Source organism: Rattus rattus, chromosome 3 (genome assembly GCF_011064425.1).
Source record: "Rattus rattus isolate New Zealand chromosome 3, Rrattus_CSIRO_v1, whole genome shotgun sequence".
NCBI classification, from domain to species: domain Eukaryota; kingdom Metazoa; phylum Chordata; class Mammalia; order Rodentia; family Muridae; genus Rattus; species Rattus rattus.
In genome coordinates this window covers 61892024-61911887 of record NC_046156.1, presented here as the reverse complement: position 1 = coordinate 61911887, position 19864 = coordinate 61892024, and the positions used below count along the sequence as shown (strand labels likewise).

At 43.0% G+C, this 19864-nt stretch overlaps 1 protein-coding gene across 1 annotated transcript in view; it reads right to left on the bottom strand.

Moving 5' to 3' along the window:
• LOC116896555 (histone-lysine N-methyltransferase SETDB1) overlaps positions 1–18043 on the bottom strand; it is a 31492-nt gene extending 13449 nt beyond the window's left edge. The window contains exons 1-13 of the mRNA XM_032897747.1: positions 17852–18043; positions 17019–17290; positions 15328–15479; positions 9439–9473; positions 7507–7606; positions 6571–6699; positions 6184–6385; positions 5281–5354; positions 3180–3370; positions 2861–2990; positions 1693–1843; positions 1429–1587; positions 155–823 (exon numbers count right to left, since the gene is read on the bottom strand). Of these exons, the coding sequence (XP_032753638.1) occupies positions 155–823; positions 1429–1587; positions 1693–1843; positions 2861–2990; positions 3180–3370; positions 5281–5354; positions 6184–6385; positions 6571–6699; positions 7507–7606; positions 9439–9473; positions 15328–15479; positions 17019–17281 (2255 nt within the window). The 5' untranslated portion in view covers positions 17282–17290; positions 17852–18043. The remainder of the gene's footprint in view (positions 1–154; positions 824–1428; positions 1588–1692; positions 1844–2860; positions 2991–3179; positions 3371–5280; positions 5355–6183; positions 6386–6570; positions 6700–7506; positions 7607–9438; positions 9474–15327; positions 15480–17018; positions 17291–17851) is intronic.
• Positions 18044–19864: the final 1821 nt, after the last annotated feature.

The following is a 19864-nucleotide window of genomic DNA, read 5'->3' as shown; positions in this document are numbered from 1 at the left end:
ATTTCACAATGGTTTAGCAGAATTCTAGCTGAAAGAGGGAAGGGAATATAGAAAAAGCAATACGAATAAAAAAGAATAAAAGAAATAAAAAGAAAAGCAACTGTATTAAACCTGAAGGCAGAGACAGCAATGTCTGCACACCCCACCAACTCACTTATCCCGACACCCATCCTTGCAGTCACAGCCAACCAGAAATTCAGGGCCTGTGTTAATGAAAACACCCTTGCCAGGAATGCGTTCCTTGCTGTAGGCCACCTGGGGTGGGGGAGTTGTGTCAATCTCATTAACACAGGACAGGGGAACATCTTCTTTGCCATAGGTGATGTCCAAAATATAGTAAAAAGGTTTAAAGGGCTGGAACTTTCTGTCAACAAGGACATATGGATCCAAACAGAACATCTCCAGGTACAGGAAGTCACAGCCAGTCTCAAAAAGGTAGCGCTCTATTTCCTGCATCGTCCGAAGGCAGAGACCACAGGGTGTCTTATAGATTACATGGAAGCCCATCTTGCGGTTAACTCTGCGACGTGCTGTCATCCTCCGGAAGTCATACAATAGTGGGACCAGTAGAGGGTTTTTGCCCCGATATTGTTCATTCCTCATGGGTCTAATCCGGGACAAACAAGTGTAACTGCAGACATGAGGTAAATAGAAAAGCTTCTCCATAGGGGCACGATAGGAGGGCTCAGCTGGTGCCCGCTCTAACATGCCGTGGAAAGCTGGAGGGGCCGGTGGTCCAGGAGGAGCAAGAGGCCCTGGAGGGGCTGGAGGCCCAGAAGGGGCAGCAGGTGCTGGGGTAGATGTTACAGAGGCTGAAGGTGATCTGCAAATGAAAAGCAAGATATTAGATCAGAAGGCAACAAGCCTCTTTGCTATATAGTTTTCTCCATCTGGCTAAGTCATTTCTCTCATCTTTCATATAGTTTTTTTGTTTTATTGTTTGAGACAAGGTCTCATGTAGCCCAGAATACTCTGCAGCTCCCAAATCTTCTGCTCTGTCCTCCCAAGAACTGAGATTACAAGTGTGTACTAATACACCAGCCAGCTGTGCTCTGGACGCTGAAGAACAAGGTCAGATCCTTTGCCTTACCAAACAAACCTGGACAACAATGTAATGCTACTCCCTGTTGACTCCTCAGACAGACTGTCAACAGTTCAATAGGGTACTTCTAAACATCCTTGCCATCTCCTAAAAGTCAAGGAAAGGACTGATGGTCTTTCTGCTGAAGCAATGATGTTACAATGTTCAAGAAGTTTTGGCAAATGACTTTCTGGTGACAGTGTGTTTCTTAGACATGAAATTTCTAATTTAACTATTCTTATTACCAGCTTTTCAGAAGCTGCATTTTCAAGACCAAGTTTCTCACTGACATGACTTTAAAGGCTCTTGGAGTCCATCCAACTGCCCAGTGTCTGAGGTATTCTTACCTGTATGTCTGGTTCATTCCAAGTTTCCCAGGGGGTACATTTTCACTGAGTGTGGGCGAAGTAGGGGAGGAATGGCCAGAACTCACAGATCCTGGTCGGAATGATGTGCTCTTTTTGGCTACTTGCTTCCGTGATTGAGCAAGCTGGCTTTCTAAGCTTCTAAGGGGATTGGGAAGAGACCATATAGTAAGGATTCTGAAGGTATGTGTGGTAAAAAACAAACAAACAGAATACCCGGAAGTAAAAAGATTGACGAGCACTTACTCACTGTCGCCTGCCTGGGGGGAAAGAGGAAGCATGGGAAGTGGGGCAGGTGGGACTATAGGCTGCAGGGGCTCCATGGGCTTAAACTGGATTCCAGTACTCGTTAGATCCTGAGTGTACTGAACAACAGGACCTTTGCTCCTCACAGCACCTACAGGAAGAACCAACAAAAACTTGACTGTTGAGAGGGTGACAGCTGTGCCAGATACTCTTATGCACAAGCCCTATCAACTAATGTAATATATTCATGTAGGAAATGGCCAGGCAGAGGTGGTGCACACCAGTAGTCCCAGGAATGTAGAAGTAGATAGACTTCTGTGAGTTCAAGGCCAGCCTAGACTACAGAGTGAGTTCCAGGTTAGCCAGAGCTACAGAGAAACCCTGTCTCGGAAAAACACCAAAAAGAAAACCCAACACAAATGAGAACAAGAATGCAGCAAATAGAATATGAAGATGGCTCAGTGACACAAACACAAGGACGTGAATTCAAACCTATGTAAAGCCAGGCATGGCAGCATGTGTCTGTAATCCCAGTGCTGCTGCAGGGAAGTAGGGGGTGGAGAACAGAGAATCCCCCATGCAGGGCAGTTAGCCTTACACATGTAGCAATGAACAACACAGCTTGGTTCAAACAAGGAAGATTAATTCTAAAGCTGGATGGTCCTCTGATTACACAAGCACTTTGACATGAGTATGCTTGTATTCTCATACAAAAGTGGTAAATGACACATTTTTTCTAAGTGTTAACCTCTTTTGTTCTTACTATTTATACCAGTAAGAGGGTATACTAGTAAACACTGGTTTTGGAAAGACTTTTGTTGTTTTGGGGCATGGTTACATGTAATCATGACTGGCCTCAAACTCACTGAGTAGCCAAGGATGGTCTTAAATTGCAGATGTTCCCACTTCTGTCTTCCAAGTGCTGGAACTGATTACATGTGTGCACCAACATGTCTGGCTATATGTGGATATTTAGAATAAATAAAAATCATAGCAATGTGGAGGCAGGTCCACAAAGCCACCAACACTAATGGAAATATTTTAAACACGTCTTTATCCAGTGAGTTGGTGGTGTTGCTGTGGTAAACAAAAGGGCAGCTGCCATACATTAACTTTCTGTGCTAGTCTGCCCTGTCTTTTCCCTCCCCAGGTGTCTTTTACGTCATACCCATATTAGGACGGGTTCTGAGTTGCCCCCCTTGCTTCTTCTCCATTGCAGAGGCTGAGGATGTCTTCATACTGAACATAGGTTCCAGGCGTGTAGAGCCTCGATAGATCCACTCACATCTTTTGTCATCCTGGGAGGCAAGAGCAAAGGGAGGGAGAAAAGCGGTTCATGGTTAGAATCAATCCTGTCTCTTGTGGAGAATATATACCATGTGTCACCTCTTATCAGGCTCGGCAGCAAGTGTCTTTACTCAATTTACCATTTCCCTGGCACCTGGCTCCCTAAGATTACCACAAATTGTTCTTTGGAAGAACATTACCAGAAAGAGGATCCTGACTAGGCTGCCATCCACCTCTTCAACTCGAGACTTCCACCATGTGCCTTCCCACTCAGTCTTAATAAGCTGGCCACTCTTGAGAAGTACCATCGGGCGGTTTGGATAGGCAGTGATATATTCTTCTATGAAGTCTCGGCAGGAGCTGTCTTCTATGTCCTCCCAAGTCTTTTTCACTGTCCAAAGGAAAGAAGCAGAGCTAAGTATAGGAAGGACATATCTTTAAGGGGAAGAACAGCTGGCACTTCCAAAACTCAACAGAAAAAATCCCTCAAGAGAAGAAAACCAAGATTATCTTAAGTACAGAGGCTAATGTGCAAATGCATATACAAGTTAAATACTAAACTAAGCCACATGCAAACCGAAGCAATTCCTGTGAAAGAAACAGACACTTCACTTTATGCAGAATCTTAATAACCCCTAGATATAGTAAACTATTATGAAACAATCAGTCCTTCCCTCTTCTTTGTTTCTTCATCTTTCCTTCTTTTTTTTTTTTTTTTTTTTTTAGACAGTTTTCCTGTGCAGCCTGGGCTGTCCTGGAACTTGCTTTGGAGACCAAGCTAGCCTCCGGAGATCCCCGCCATTGTCTACCCAATGCTGGGATCAGAGGTGTGCACCACCACTGCCTGGCTTACTCCTTTTTCTTATCAATGTTGGTGATCCACAATCGAAGTAAGAGCTGTCCACCACTGAGCGGCAACATAGCCTATTGTTTCTTTTTTCATTCCCCCCAAACTTTTATTTCTTTCAAAGATTTTTTTTTTAATTTTAGGTACTTTGCCTGCATACTTCTGCATATCATGTATGTGCAGCCCTCCAAAAGAAGTGAGAAGAGTACACTGGGTACCCTGGAAGTGGAGTTACTGAAAGTTATGAGCTGCTAAATATAAGGGCTGGGAACTGAGCTTGGATCTTCTGCAAGAGCATCGAGTGCTTTTAACTGTTGAAGAATCCTCCAGCCTAACTCAGACACCTCGCCCTGACATAGGCTGGGTGCCATGGCACACTTCTGCAACTTTAGCATTGTAGGGGGAAGGTGGATTCAAAAAGAATGATGGCCCACACACAAGTGAGCAAGCCAGCCTAGCCAAGCCGACTGGTCAGAGCTTCAGTGCAAGACCCTGTCTAAAGACATTAGGAGAAATATAAGGTAAGAAGACACCCAACATTAACTTCTAGCTTTTACACACACACACACACACACACACACGAATGGTGTCATGCACCAATAATCTCAGCACATAGGAGACAGAGGAAGAAGACCAGACGTTCAAGAACAGGGTGGAAGGGCTAGAGAGATGGCTCAGAGGTTAAGAGCACTGACTGGTCTTCCAGAGGTCCTGAGTTCAATTCCCAGCAACCACATGGTGGTTCATAACCATCTGTAATGGGATCTGATGTCCCCTTCTGGTGTGTCTGAAGATAGCTATAGTGTGCTCATATATAATAAATAAGTAAATAAAAAGTTCAAGGACATCCTTGCCTATACACAGAATTCAAGGCCAGCTTGAACTACAGGAGACATGGTTAAATAGTTAAAGCACTGGCCACAAAAGCAAGGTGACCAAGCTCACAGAACCCTTGTAAAAACTATGCAGGTGTGAAGACTCTCTATAATTCTAACATTCAGGAAGCAGAAACAAAACATTCCGCAAGGCAACCTGGCTAGCTGCAGTTGGCAAGCTCCAGGTTTAGCCAATAATTCTGTCTCAATAAACAGTAAGTAGATAGCAATTATGGAAAACATCTAATATCAACTTTGGTCTACATACAATCCCAAGCACATGTGAATGTGCAAACATAAAACTTAAAAACTCAAAAGACTCTGCCATGTGTTTATTTCCATGTTAACAATAAGCAACTGATTCTTCTGCAATTCAAAACAATTGTGGATCTAGGGAGACAGTTCAGTGGGTAAGTACTCTTGCTATAGAAGTGTGCTTGTGGACTTGAGTATGCATCCTCAACACCCATGTAAAAAAGTCATGCATGCTTGTAACTCCACCTTTAGGGGGTAGATACATGTAAATACTGGGAACTCTCTGCAGCTAGACTAGCTGAGGAAGCGTGTAGGGACACTTACATGGTCGGCAAATGGGATACAGCTCGGACTGAGTGACATAGGAAGCATAGCCATCATCAAAAAAAATTAAAAATCTGCAGGAAAAGGAAACAGACATGGAGGTTATAGAGAATGTTTATCACAGGGTCCTTTATTATACTTTTCATTCTCTGAAACACAGACTAGTCCACTCTCCTTTTATTTTCCCCTATACTAAAAAAAAACACTTTTCTGAAAATTATTCTTTCTTCCAGGCACAGAGACATACACCTTTAATCTCAGCCCTCAGGAAGGAGAGACAGGAGGCTTTTTATAAGGTTCACAGCAACTGTTGACATGCATGAGACATTTCTCCAATCCCAGCACTCAAGAGCCAGAGGCAGGTTTGTGAGTTTGAGACCAATCTAGGAACATAAATGATAATGGAGCTGGAGAGATGGCTCAGCAGTTAAGAGTACCATAATCACTTCCAGGACCTAACTAAGTTCAGTTCCCAGCACCCAAATAATGGCTTACAACTATCTGTAACTCCAGTTGCGGGGGAACTCAACATTCTCCTTTAGATCCTGCAGGTTTCAGGCATGCATGTGATGTATATACATACACACAAATAACACATCCATACACATAAAGTAAGACAGATAAATCACTGTTTGATACTTTCTTCAACTTGTTAAAAAGAAAAAGAAGATGTGTGATAGCAGTCTGAGCAAGGTATAGAAAAGTCTAAAATAAAAAAGTACACACATGCACACACACACAAAGAATGACATGAAAAAAAAAAAAAGAGAGACATGGTTTCCGATCATAAGGAAGACACTGAGGACACAAAAGTTAACAGTGAAATGCTGACCACAGTGTAAGAGATGGGCACCATGCTCCCAGCCCCTACTCCTCTACAATCTACAATCCCTGTCTGGGTACCTGAGCTTGTTCTTGACGTTAGGGGTCTCAGCTACAATGCCAGCATAAAGCCAGACCTGATTTCCATCTTTGTATTTGGCCACCACTCGACTGCCCACAAACAGCTTGTCAGCAGGAGGGTGGTAATCATAGGCAATATGGTTCCCAGACAGCAGACTCTTTCCTTTGTTGTCAAATTTCACTTTGTATTTCTTTCCTAGCCCTGTATAAAAGAAAAGACAAACAAAATTTAAAAAAAAAACAACCAAACAAACCAAACCAAAAGCTGTTTCCTTTCTACGTTTAGTCCTGGGTGAAGCACAGCAGACAAAAGCAAAGGTGTGGGAAAGTCAGCAATGGAGGCCCCCACAGGCTGCCTTTGTTAGCCCTTCCTCCAGCCTGACATACATACCCACAGTCTGATGGCAATGAGGGTGCCTTTGTGCCACGTCTTAGTCCTCTTCTTGCCCAGAATCCGCATGCTGACTATCAGGTCCCCATCTTTGCTCAGTTCTCCAGACACCTGACCCAAGGTTCCTATAAACACGGAGTTGTTATAAAGAGTGATGTCAGGGGTTGGACGGGGAAAGGGAAGGTCCAGAGGGCAGGAAAGTAGGATGGGGCTGTAGCTCAGCGGCTGCCTTGCCTGCTCAGGGCCCTGAATTTGAACCTCAGCCCTGCATACGCCTGGCATAGTTCATGGTGTAATCTCAAGTACTCAGGTAGGGAAGGCAGGAGGATCAGAAGTTTAAGGTCATCCTCAGCAACACAGGAAACTCAAGGCCAGCCTGGGATACAAAAGATACCATCTCAAAATCAGAAGGCAGTGTAGAAACAGAGGAGACTGAGGCATTCTGTGACCATTAGCCACTTTTGCTAAACTTTGGACAGAAGAGGCAGAAACACAAGACAACCAACTGCTTATGCGGACAGGAGAAATGAATACAGAACATCCCTACGACTCTACCTCCGTTGGCATACCCTACCAGCCTCTGCCACAGCCAACTATGGCCCACTCCTTACTAACAGCAACTAACAACGGTTAACGGTTAGCCTGAGCCACCACATCCATCAGTCACCTCAGACTGACTGTGGACATAAAACTATGTTAAAAAAGAGACTGGCGGGCTGGGGATTTAGCTCAGCGTAGAGCGCTTACCTAGGAAGCGCAAGGCCCTGGGTTCTGTCCCCAGCTCCAAAAAAAAAAAAAAGAACCAAAAAAAAAAAAAAAAAAAAAAAAAAAAAGAGACTGGCAAGTCAAACAGCACTGTGAGAGGCAAAGCTGTCAGTAACATTCCAGAAAGAACTCACGTCTCATCTATGCAGGTACTCCTCGACACTAACCTTTATGTAGATCTTGAGAACTGCTTTTCTTATTGACAGCATCCATGAACTTCTGGACATCTTGAGCTGATTTTCTTAAGGCAGCCATAGCTTCACGAAGCTATAGGAAAATAGAAAAGAAAAAAAATTCAGTTTCATGAGTTAGACACAACGTGAGAAGACACAAGAACTTAGAGACAGCCCTGACCTAACATGCATAGGGACCCCTGGTTTAGATCCCACTGCTGCAAAAAAGTAGAAAGACAAAACAATATAAAACAACAGGACAAAGAACACTGCCTGTGAAATAACTGTCTTCAATAATTAAAATAGATTCAATTGTATGTGAAAGCCAGACAGAGGCAACTTCTCAATTTGTCAGCATTCTTGCAATATCTACAAAACGACTCTAATGAATGGGGCTAACTACAAGGTGAATACACGGAAACTAAACTCAATGTATGCTTAGGCAAAAACATATTACTACTTTCAAAAGCTTCTTCATGGGGTTGGGGATTTAGCTCAGTGGTAGAGCGCTTGCCTAGGAAGCGCAAGGCCCTGGGTTCGGTCCCCAGCTCCGAAAAAAAGAAAAGAAAAAAAAAAAGCTTCTTCATTATGTGTGCATTGACGTTCATTTCATCCGCATGTCTGTACAAGGGTGTTGGGTACCCTGAAAATCGAGCTATAGTTGTGAGCTGCCATGTGGGTGCTCGGAATTGAACCTGGGTCCCTGGAAGATCAGCCAATTCTTATCTTAACCAAGGAGCCATCTCTCCAGAACTGCTTTTTTTTTTAAAAAAAATAAAAATAAAGACAGGGGGTGTTGGTGATTTAGCTCAGTGGTAGAGCGCTTGCCTAGGAAGCCCAAGGCCCTGGGTTCGGTCCCCAGCTCCGAAAAAAAAAAAGAACCAAAAAAAAAAAAAATAAATAAAGACAGGGTCATCTGTATTCCAAGCCTTCGAACTTCTGTAGCTGAGGATGGTAAGACTGAACTTGTGATCTGTGGGCCTCCATCACTTCAAAGTGTTGGGATTACAGGCATGCATCACCAGAAAACTGCTGGTGTAATGGTGAACTAAAGCCAAAGACTATATACATTTTAAAGATTTTATTTATTTTGTGTGAGTACACTGTAGCTGTCTTCAGACACACCAGAAGAGGGCATCAGATCCCATTATAGATGGTTGTGACCCACCATGTGGTCACTGGAAGAGCAGCTAGTGCTCTTAACTGCTGAGCCATCTCTCCAGCCCCCAAAGATTTTTATATATATATGTGGAAAGTTATGAGTTACCTTCATGTGGGTGCTGAGAACTGAACCCACGTCCTTTGTAAGATCAGTGAGTGCTCTTAAACACAGAACCACCATTTTAGCCATATATTATTATTAATAAGGTTTTCAAGACAGTTTCACTTGTAGCTCTAACTACTGTGGAATTCCCTGTGTAACCTAGGCTAGCCTCACATTCACTGAGATCCACCTGCCCCCGACTTCTCAGTGCTGAGATTAAAAATGGGTACTGCCATGCTCAGCTACATTCACTAGCATTTTTGCTATTGTTATTATTTTGGTTTTTTGAGACAAGGACTTTCTACATAGCCCTGGCTGTCCTGGAATTTATCATATACAACAGACTGGTCTTCAACTCACAGAGATCCAGCTGGCTCTCTTTCCCCAGTGCTAGGACTTAGGTTGTGTGCCACCAGGCCTTGCTTTAATTATGTCGTACTTCTGCTTACCCATATAAGCGAATGCCAACTGTATGTAGGTGCCTCCAGAGTCCGGAAGAGGGCACAGGATCCTTTGGAGTTACAGGCTGCTGAAAGCCTCTCAACATGGGTGTTGGAACTAAACTCCAGTCTTCCAGAAGAGCAGCATGCTCTCCTTAACTACTATCTATCCCTGCAGCCCAATTTCATGATTCTTAACTTCCTATATCCAACTCAACTTACCTTCTGATCTTTTGGCGTTCTGCTCCCAGCATCACCTATGGAAGAAAAGAACTTCATTGAAGGAAAGCAGGGCCTATGAACCCAGCTACTTGAGAGACTAAGGCAGGAACATGGCACCTTTGAGACATGTTGTATCTACAGAACAAGAACTAGGCCAGCCTGGGCAATTTAGACCCTGTCTCAAAATAAAAAGCAAAGTAGGGCAAAAGGAACACAGTATATTAAGGTTAGCCTGGTTTAAGTTACACTGAAAGCCAAGCAAAACGTGTAAGAGTCAAAATATAAACACCAGGGGTTCAAGTAAAGGATCAGAGGCTCAGACAGAGTAGTTCTATTGCAGAGGATCTGGATTTGGTTTCTAGTACCCATATTGGCCACTCACAACCACTTGTCACCACACCTCAGTGGATCTGGTGCTGCCCTCTTCCTCTTTTTTTTTTTTTTAATGCTTTATTTATTTTACTTATGAGTATATTGTAGCTATCAGATACACCAGAAGAAGGCATCAAAACCCATTATAGATGGTTGTGAGCCACCATGTGGTTGCTGGGAATTGAACTCAGGACCTCTGGAAGAGCAGCCAGTGCTCTTAACTGCTGAGCCATCTCTCCAGTCCCATGGTGTCCTCTTCTAAGCTCTGAGTCCAGTTATACTCACAGGAACACTCCCCCACACAGACAGATAAATTTTTAACACAGCAAAAAATAATAAAATAAATAATAAAATAATAATAATAAATAATAAAAATAAATCATTAAAGAGGAAAAACAATCTTTAAACTCCCAAACCAAATAATTAAGTATAGAGTTGGTGGGGGTATATTTACTGGTAACATATATGAGTTCCTAGGTTCAATTCCCAGGGAAAAGGGAAGGTATTGAAAGAGTTACTGAAAGGGATCTGAAGATAAAAACGGTAATGGCTGGCAGTGCTTATGTCTAGATAAGTACTGAGACAGGTGGTAGTTTATCACACTTAAGGTAACTGTCATCTATTTGAACTTCTATAACAATAATTATTCACACAACTTAAAAATGAAACAAGGCTAATGAACTTGAGCAAATGTTTATTTTCTAGAAGCACTGTGCAACAAAACTACCAACGATTAAAGAAACATCCCACACCTAACACTCTTCACTTCATTAATACCTTGCTGTTAGTGTTCATGAAATGTAGTTACTTTATCTAAGGAAATCATTTTAAAATTGGCTTATTCTTAAAAGTTCCTATTAAGGTATAATCTATGTGCAAGTAGTTCAGTGAACTGCAATCCATTCATTAGACTGTGAGACTATCGTGGTACACTTACTTTCAGAATATTTTCATCAGTCCAAAAAGAAACTCCATGCTCATTACCCAGCATTCCCTTTCCCTGACTTCCCTAAACCCAAGCAACCAGAAATCTACCATCTATCTCTACAGATGTGCCTGTTTGGACATTTCATATAAACGAGTCATACAGTTTGGGATCTACACAGGTTCATCTGAGTAGCACAAGTCAGTACAGTTTTATAGCTGAACTGTAACCTACTGTAGACAGATGCCATGTATTTGGTTTTCCATTTCTCAACCTACCTGTTTCTACTTCTTAGCTGTCATAAGTAATGCTAAAATAAACATTTTTATTCTTTTTTGTTTTTTTGATAGTGTTTTCACATAGTCCAATTTGGCCTGGCATTTACTATGTAAGTGGAAGGTGGCTTGAACCTACAATCTTTTTTTTTTTTTGGTTCTTTTTTTCGGAGCTGGGGACCGAACCCAGGGCCTTGCGCTTCCTAGGCAAGCGCTCTACCACTGAGCTAAATCCCCAACCCCTGAACCTACAATCTTTATTGTGTCACTTCCTCAGTGCTGTTTTAGCCAGTTGGTGGCAGTGTACTCCTTTAGTCCCAGAACTCAGGAGGCAGAGCCAAGTGGATCTGTGCACTCAAGACCAGCCTGGTGTACAGAGTAAGTTCCAAGGCATCCAGGGCTACATAGAGAAACCCTATTTGAAAACTAAAAACAAAAGAACTCTATCCCTGAGTACTGGTTTTATAGGTATGCACTACAGTCCAAAAGTGGTTTGATTTACATGTTGGCCCATTATGAATGATGCTGAGAATATTTTCTTGTGTATATACCACCATTTATAAGACTACAAAAGCCAGATGTTGTGGCACCCATTTATAACCCCAGCTTTAACAGAGGCAGAAAGATAAGGTATTTAGTCATCTTTACTTTCACACTGAATTTTAGGTCTGTTTGAATTACAAAAGACCCTGTTTCAGAACAAACATACCCAAACAACCCCCACCCCCACCCCAACAAACAAAAAAACAACTTCAAAGTATCAATTTAAAGTCCTTACTCCTCTTCATTTTTAAGATAGGGTTTTACTAGTCCTGGCTGGCCTAGACCTTGCAGTCTAGGCCTAGACTAGACTGTCCTCAAACTCGGGGATTCACTTATCTCTGCCTTCTAAGTCCTGGGATAAAAAGCATGGACTATATATCCAGCCTCCAAAAACTTACAAATAAAACTGTCTTCGCTGTTATAGAATTCTTTCTTTATTCTAGGCAATAATAGACCTTTCGAACTTAACCCTATCTTTCCTGTTGGGACAGTCTCATTCTGCCACCCCAGGCTGTCCTAACTCATAGTAATTTTCTGCCTGAATGCTAATGTCACTGTCTCCAGAACAACCACCACCAAAACCAGCCTGGTAAAGACAAACCCTGTCAGCTCCAATCACTGGTAAATACAGGCAGCCTGGAACTCTCATACTTTAACAGTGAGGACCTTATATATGTTAGGAAAATGTTCTACCACTGAGTTATTTCCCCAGCAGTCATGAGAATATAAACTGGTACAACTGCCTTGAAATACCATGGCAATTTTGCCTAAAAAAATGTTACTGCAATTTCCACAAAACATTTAAACAAAAATATCCACAACAGCATCATTCATAACAGCCCAAATGAAGGACAAATGTTGGAACTGGTTCTGGCTGACTGGGTCCTGGGGATCCAACTCGGTCATAGGGCTTGATGCTAAGCTCACTGGATGAGCCATTCCTCAGCCTTGCTCTAAACTTTGGCCAGAGAAACTTCTTTTAGCAGTGAGCAGACTCATGACTGTTAAGTGCTCAACCTAAAAGGGACAGCTGTAAGCACACTTAGCCAACAAGCATCAGGACACCATTGTAGAAGAGGGTTAGGGTAGGATGGGGAGCAGTGTTGGGAAAGATCATCTTCTGACTCGACAGGGCCATGGGCTCATCAACTCACAGCAGCACTGGTTACCAGCCCTAAGACCTGTACTAGAACAAGTCAGTCAGCATTCCAGCAAGAATGGGGGAGGGGCACCAAGCCCTACCCCTCCCTGAGGAACTATTGGCAGTTAAAGGTTGCTAGGGAAGGGGAATTTTTACTCAGGGATGTAGTCACTGGTAAATTGCCCAAGAACCCCACACTCATGTATGTGCAAGCTACCCAAATTTAAACTCAGTGGATTAGAAAAAAAATTTAAAAAACAGAACAATACATTAGAGAAGGAAGGGGACAGATGTGGGAAGATGAAAGATTCCAGATAGTATGGGAAGTTGGTATATATGATAAAAATACATTTTTACATATGCATGAAACTATCAATGATAAGTAGAAAATTATAAAATTGACACCTATGATCTTGGCACTTGGGAGGTAGAGGTAGGATGATCAGGAGCTGAAAATAATTCTCTATCATGTGGTCAGTTTGAGGCCAGGCTGGCCTATAACAGTGTCTAAAAATACACAAATTATAAAAACAAAACTCCAAATAAAAGGAGTGAGATGTGGTAGCATTTGTCTAAAATAATCAACTTTGGGAAAGGAAGTAGGAAGGCCTGCTATGGTTACATAGTGAGTCTAAAGTCAATCTGGAATCATGAAACCTTGTCTCAAAAAAATCACTCATCAACAAGTGAATGGATAGTAAGCCAGTATATATGTATGTAGAAGAATATGCAATTCTAAAGAAAAATGAAATCAAAACATTTCCCAGAAAATGGAGGAATTGGTGATTAAAGACAATAAGTACAACAAACCCAAATACAGGATAAAATTTCACAAAACAGAGATACCATCTGTCAGACTGCATATCCCTGTACAGGAGATACAATAGTCAGCACAGCACGTGCACACCAACTACCAAATACCGTGTCGAAATGGGCCTGACAAATTATGCTGCAGCCTACTGTACTGGCCTGCTGCTTGCCAGCAGACTGCTTAATAGGCTTGGCATGGACAAGATTTATGGAGGCTGAGAAGAGGTTACTGCAGATGATTACAATGTGGATAACACTGATAGCCGGGTGCCTTCCCTTGCTATCTGAATTCAGGACATATTCAAACTACAAATGACAATAAAATTTTGGGGGCCCAGAGGGAGCTGTGGATGGAGGCTTGACAATCCTTCACATACCAAACTATTCTCTGATTATGACTCTGAAAGCAAATTCAATATAGAGCTGAGTGATGTGGCACACATCTTTAATCCCAGTACCGCGGGGGCAGAGGTGGGAGGATCTCTCTAAGTTTGGGGCCAGTCTGGTGTATAAAGCAAGTTCCAGGACAGCTAGGGCTGTTACATAGAGAAACTCTTATCTTGAAAAACCAAACCAAACCAAACAAACAAACAAAATTAGTCAGTCAGTCAGTCCATCAATCAATCAATAGAGGGGGGTAGAGGGAGGCAACAACTTTGGCCAGGTGATAATGGTGCACACTTTTCATCCCAGCACTCAAGAGGCAGAGGCAGGCAGACTGATGTGACATTGAGGCCAGCCTGGTCTACAGAGTGAGTTCCAGGACATCCAAGGTTACCCTGTCTCAAAATAACAAAACCAAACAAACCAACAAACAAAATAAGAAGTACTGCTCCAACTCTGAGGCTAGTACAGTCTATATGGAGAATTCCAAGCCAGCCAAATACTGTAAAATCCTACTGTAAAATAAAAGTACTACAGAGAGAGATAGTGAGCAAATAGTGTTTGTCATATAAATCCCAAGTCCTGGAAACTGGATTCTCAGGACACAAATCTGTAATCCTAGCACTCGTGAGGCAGAAACCCACTATGAGCTGGCTCTCTACACATGCTAGAATTGGCAAACTCTTGGTTCAGCGAGACTCAGCTTCCATAATAATGGAATGATGGAGTGATGAATGATCAAGCAATAAACCTGATGTAAACCTTTGAATTCTACATATATGTACACCCACCCATAAACATTTACTCCCAAACATGAGCATGTGCATGTACACTGTGACCATTAATATTGACTTGACAGAATTTAAAATTACTTGGGAAATGGAAGTCTGTGCAAGCCAACAGGAATTACTTTGATTATACAGAGGTGGATAGACCTGCCACCTCTGAGTGGTACCATTCATTCCACAGACTTCATAAATAGACAAAGAAAGCTATCAGAGGAGCAGCAGGATGAGACATTCCATCTGTTTCCAGATTGCAGAACGATGTGACCACATTCTTTAGGCTTTTGCCACTGTGAAGTCCCCCACCATCATTGATATGATTTGGAAATGTGAACCAGAATAAGACCCCTTAACCTTCAACTGACTTTGTCAGTTATCACAGTAACTGAGAAAGAAACTGAGACAAAGGCAAACTATACACAAACACATGGGAGGGGGTGGCAGAAAATATACCTTATCTGAAATTGGAAAAGGAAGCAATCAGAATATAGGAAACACTTGGAATGCTAACAATACCTACATTTTGTTATAAAAATTGTCAGGTAATTTGGCATATTGATTTGTGACAATGTGATTCTTCATCTTCTACCTGCTTATCTTCTAGTATTTCAGCTTCCGCTGTAAGATTTTTCTCACCAAAGCTTCATCATTTACCTGAATCAATACTGAGGACATCATCATCTTCATCAGGAATCTCAATTATCTCTGTAGGCTGGGAAGCTTCATCGTCAGAGCTACTGTCATGATACTGTAGTCCCAGCTTAGAGTAGAAATCCTTCACCAAAGACTCACAATTAGTCACTTCCCTAATATGGGAACACATGTAGAAAAATCAAAGCCAGTGGAGAAAGTGCGGTATAAGAACATTAGAATTTATATACGTTTATGCAGTCTACGAGCTCATACGTGTAATCCTAGTACTTAGCCTGAGGTACCAAGACTGTCTAGGTTTGAGGTCACTTTGGTCAATACAGTGGGTTCATGGCCAACATGGCCTGTAGAGTAAGAAACCTTTAGAAACCACAAAAACAGAGCCCAGAACTCTGGAGGCAGAGACAAGCGGATCTCTGGGTTCCAAGGCCAGTTTGGTATACAGAAGTAGTTCCAGGACAGCCAGAGTTACAAGAGAAACCCTGTCTCAAAAAACATAAAATCAACAGAAAAATAAGGAAACGCATGTGCGCAGAGGCACGTGCGCACACACACACACACCAAAACACAGTAACAGGATGGTGTATATATTTAAATACAGACTGTTTGCTCTCCATGTTCCAAAGTATGTTTGTTTCCATTTAATTAGTCCATGAAACAATTTGCAAGAGTTCAATTTTTCCACTTGCTGTAACAAAAATCTTAATATCAGATACTTATTATCTAAGTGGCTTTGGGAACTAAGAAGATAGCTTTAAATAGCAACTTCATTTTGCTGGGTGTTGTGAAGCATCCCTTTAATCTCAGCACTGGAGAGACAAAGGCAGATGGGTCTTTGTGAGTCCAGCCCAGTATGGTCTATATAGTGAGTTCTAGGGCAACCGTGTAAAGAGACTTTGTATCAAAAATGAATGAATGAATAAATAAATAAAATAAAAATTGAACGAACAGCTGCACCAGTTTTTAACTAGTCTATCAACAAAGTGCAGTACGAACATCAGCAATCTGGTTATCTTAAATTGCACTGGCAATCTGAAACAGATACTCTGAGAGAATTAGGAATTTTAATGTTTGACAGTTAAAGATAAGTTAAGAGGTTGAGGATGTACCTCAACGGACAGATTGTCTAGCCTTACAGCTATACCAAACACAACATAAACTCTGCATGGTGGCCCACAATTATAATCCCTGCACTCACAATGTTAAAAAACAGGATTATCCATTGGTCAAGATCACATTGAGCTATAGAGCAAATTCAAGGCTGTTATTTATGATATCCCAATGAACTCAACAAACATAAGCGATCATTTAATCGCAGCACTGAGGAGGCACAAGTAGGCAGATCTCTGCAAGTCTGAGGCCAGCAAGTGCTAGGAATTGGGATCCTGTCTCAGAAAAACAGAAAAGACAGCAGCAACTCTACAATCTTCACTTCCTGGGGATCTTAGTAAGGAAGTTCAGTACAGGAGAAAGACAAGGGAATTCAAGCCTTTAACCTACCTACTGCTGATCACAGATCAGCTACCCACAAGGGAAAAGTGTTCTGTTGCAACTCTGCACTGGAAACTCAGAGGAAGTGTAAGGTCCCACATGACTGAATCGGGCAAACTATAAAGTGCTTAGGACAACGACAACAACGATCACTCCAAGGACGATGCAGATGGACATTTCCTTCTGCTTCCATGAACCCTCACCTAGATGCATCATCAAACAGCCGATCAACATAAGCCACCTCAGACTCCTTCTGCAGCACCCACGTCTCCAGCTCTGCCAGCTGCTTCTTGCGCTGCTGTATACAGTCCATCTTTTCCAGTTCTTCATCGATGAACTGACGAAGTTCCTCCATAGAGATACCCAGCTCTTCAACCACTGCCTGCTGCAGCTCAGCAATCTCTGCAGAGTCCGCCGCTGCAGCTGGCGCTGCAGCCAAACTCATGCACCCAGGGAGGGAGGACATGCTTTCGCCCTGTGCGGGAAGAACAAGACGCGAAAACAACTCTAACCTCGACTCAGGCAATTCTGTCTCCTAATAAAAGGCCCTCCTATCCTGCAAACTGTTCTCTCCCTCCTCCTCCAGAAGATGATCCGAGAGTTCCCAGGGGAGACCCTCATCCTCTCACACACACAGACCAAAGCCCTGAGGAAGAACTAAGATCCGAGAGAGACCTTGGGGAACACCAACATGCACTAGGGAGCCACCTAAAACAGTGTTTCGGAAAGCGGAAGAATGCTTATCAACAAAGGAAGGCGCTTCTGTGGAGCTAACCTGCTCCTAAATTTCTCTCTAACACACTGCCTAACCCGAAGTACCCCGTCCACCTGGAGACAGTTGACCCGTAATGAACTAATTCCAACCGGGTTCTTTACTCCTCCCTTCTTACGGAGTTTTGCTTTCCTGTAGAAAGTTGCTTTTAAAAACTCCTAGGACCATGCGACAGGGCAGCTGCACAGGGGAGGGGTTCTCGGCTGCACCAGGCCCTGGAGTCTACAACCAGCAAAAAAGAAAAAGAGGAGAGGTCTTTCCTACATCAACAGAGCGAAGCTTGAAGCAATGGCGACCACCCAACAGCCACACTCCGAATAACGCGCACAAGGGTCTCGGCCGCCTGAGCCGCGGAGGAACCGAGGAACGCAGCGGCCTCCGGCCGCCTTCTCGCGCCTCCCGCACGCACCGCCTCACGCCCACCCGCGGCCACCGCCTTAGGCCGACCCGCCCCCGCCTCGCTTCTCTCCCGCCAAGTTTCCACACACAGCCCTAACCTCCTCCAAGCAAACCCTCCTGGGTCCACCTCAGCCTCAGCCTACCTCAGTCAGCCCGCCCCACAACTCCGGCTCCCAACTGCAAGGGCCGGGTCTCACAACAGCGACCCCAGGTTTTACTCCAGGGCTCCGCCTCGCCAAAACCCACGCAAACTGAAGGGAGAGACGGCGGGGGAGGGGAAACAGCGTGAGGAGGCAAAGGGGGATGGGGATGGGAAGCAAAAGGATGGTCCGGAAGCAATATGGAGCGTCCTTCCGGCCTCCCTGACGGTAGCCCGAAGCGATCAAATTTTGTAGCAATGCGCTGCGGGACAGGGGACATAAGGAGAGTACGCATGTGTGAAGTAGAGCATTTCCTGATAAATGGGCAAAGCAGGTTTTTTGTAGATTTTTTCTGGGAATAATTTACAGAAGCTCCTCTCCTACTAGTGGCCAAAATAGTTGTTTATTGTTTTGCTTGGAAGATATTATTTGTCATAAAACTGTTAATTTTTTTTTTAGCAAAATTAATGTGTGTTCAGATTAGGAAATATGAAAAACACAAACAGAAAGAAACGTGAATTGTGAATTCCATCACTGAGATTATGTAGTATTTCATCTTTCACAAAGTTTTTCTAAAAAGATTTTTTTTTTCTTTTCTTTTTTTCGGAGCTGGGGACCGAACCCAGGGCCTTGGGCTTGCTAGGCAAGCGCTCTACCACTGAGCTAAATCCCCAACCCCACGATTTTTTTATTATATATAAATACACTGTGTGATTGTTTGGGGAGGGCGGTAATAGGGGAGGATGGAGAGGGAACACCCACAGAGAAGGGAGGGGGGGGTTAGGGGGGATGTTGGCCTGAAACCCGGAAGGGGAGTAACAATCGAAATGTAAATAAGAAGTACTCAAGTTAATAAAGATGGAAAAAAATAAAAGAAAATAAAACAAACAAACAAATAAATACACTGTAGCTGTTTCAGACACACCAGAAGAGGGCATCAGGTCTCATTGGTTGCTGGGATTTGAACTCAAGACCTCTAGAAGGGGAGTCAGTGCTCTTAACCACTGAGCCATCACTACAGCTCTTTCACAAGCTTTTAATGTGTGTCTATGTAATATACAAAGGGACTTTTGTCTTGTTTTTAAGTTTTTAGCGTGATGGGTTTTGTGCGCATGCATGTTTTCTTTTACTCATCTGTTTCATCCACTTCTCTTAACATGCCTTCATTGCCTAAAGGGCAGCAGTGTGCATCCCCTTTAAAGCCCTGGAGATCTAAAATCAGTCTTGTCTTAAAAGTTTCTTTTGTTTTTTCCCCTCTTGTGGTTTTTCCTTCTTTGGTTTAGCTCCGGCTTTGTCTTGAGGTTTGGTGAAGATATCGCTTTTCTCTGAGTTTCTTTCCTTTTGGGGGTTGGGAGGCAGTGTTCATCTGGTGTGTGTTTCTCTCATGTCATTCTCTGCTTCTTTTCAACCTACCCATCTTTTTTTCCTAGTTTTTTTTTTTCGGAGCTGGGGATCGAACCCAGGGCCTTGCTCTTGCTAGGCAAGCGCTCTGCCACTGAGCCAAATCTCCAACCCCCAACCTACCCATCTTTGAATACAATTACTTTCATAACAGATCTTCCCCCACCCTCACCCCCCTTTTCAGCCTAAGAATGGTCCTAGGAATAAACTGCCAAACTCAAGTAAACTCTTCTCACACTGTCCTCCCATAACCCTGCCTGAGAGGGTAAAGGAAGATTATACACAGATGGGAACAAAGAGCAGACTCAAGATGTTGATTTTCCTTGTGGTTTTAACA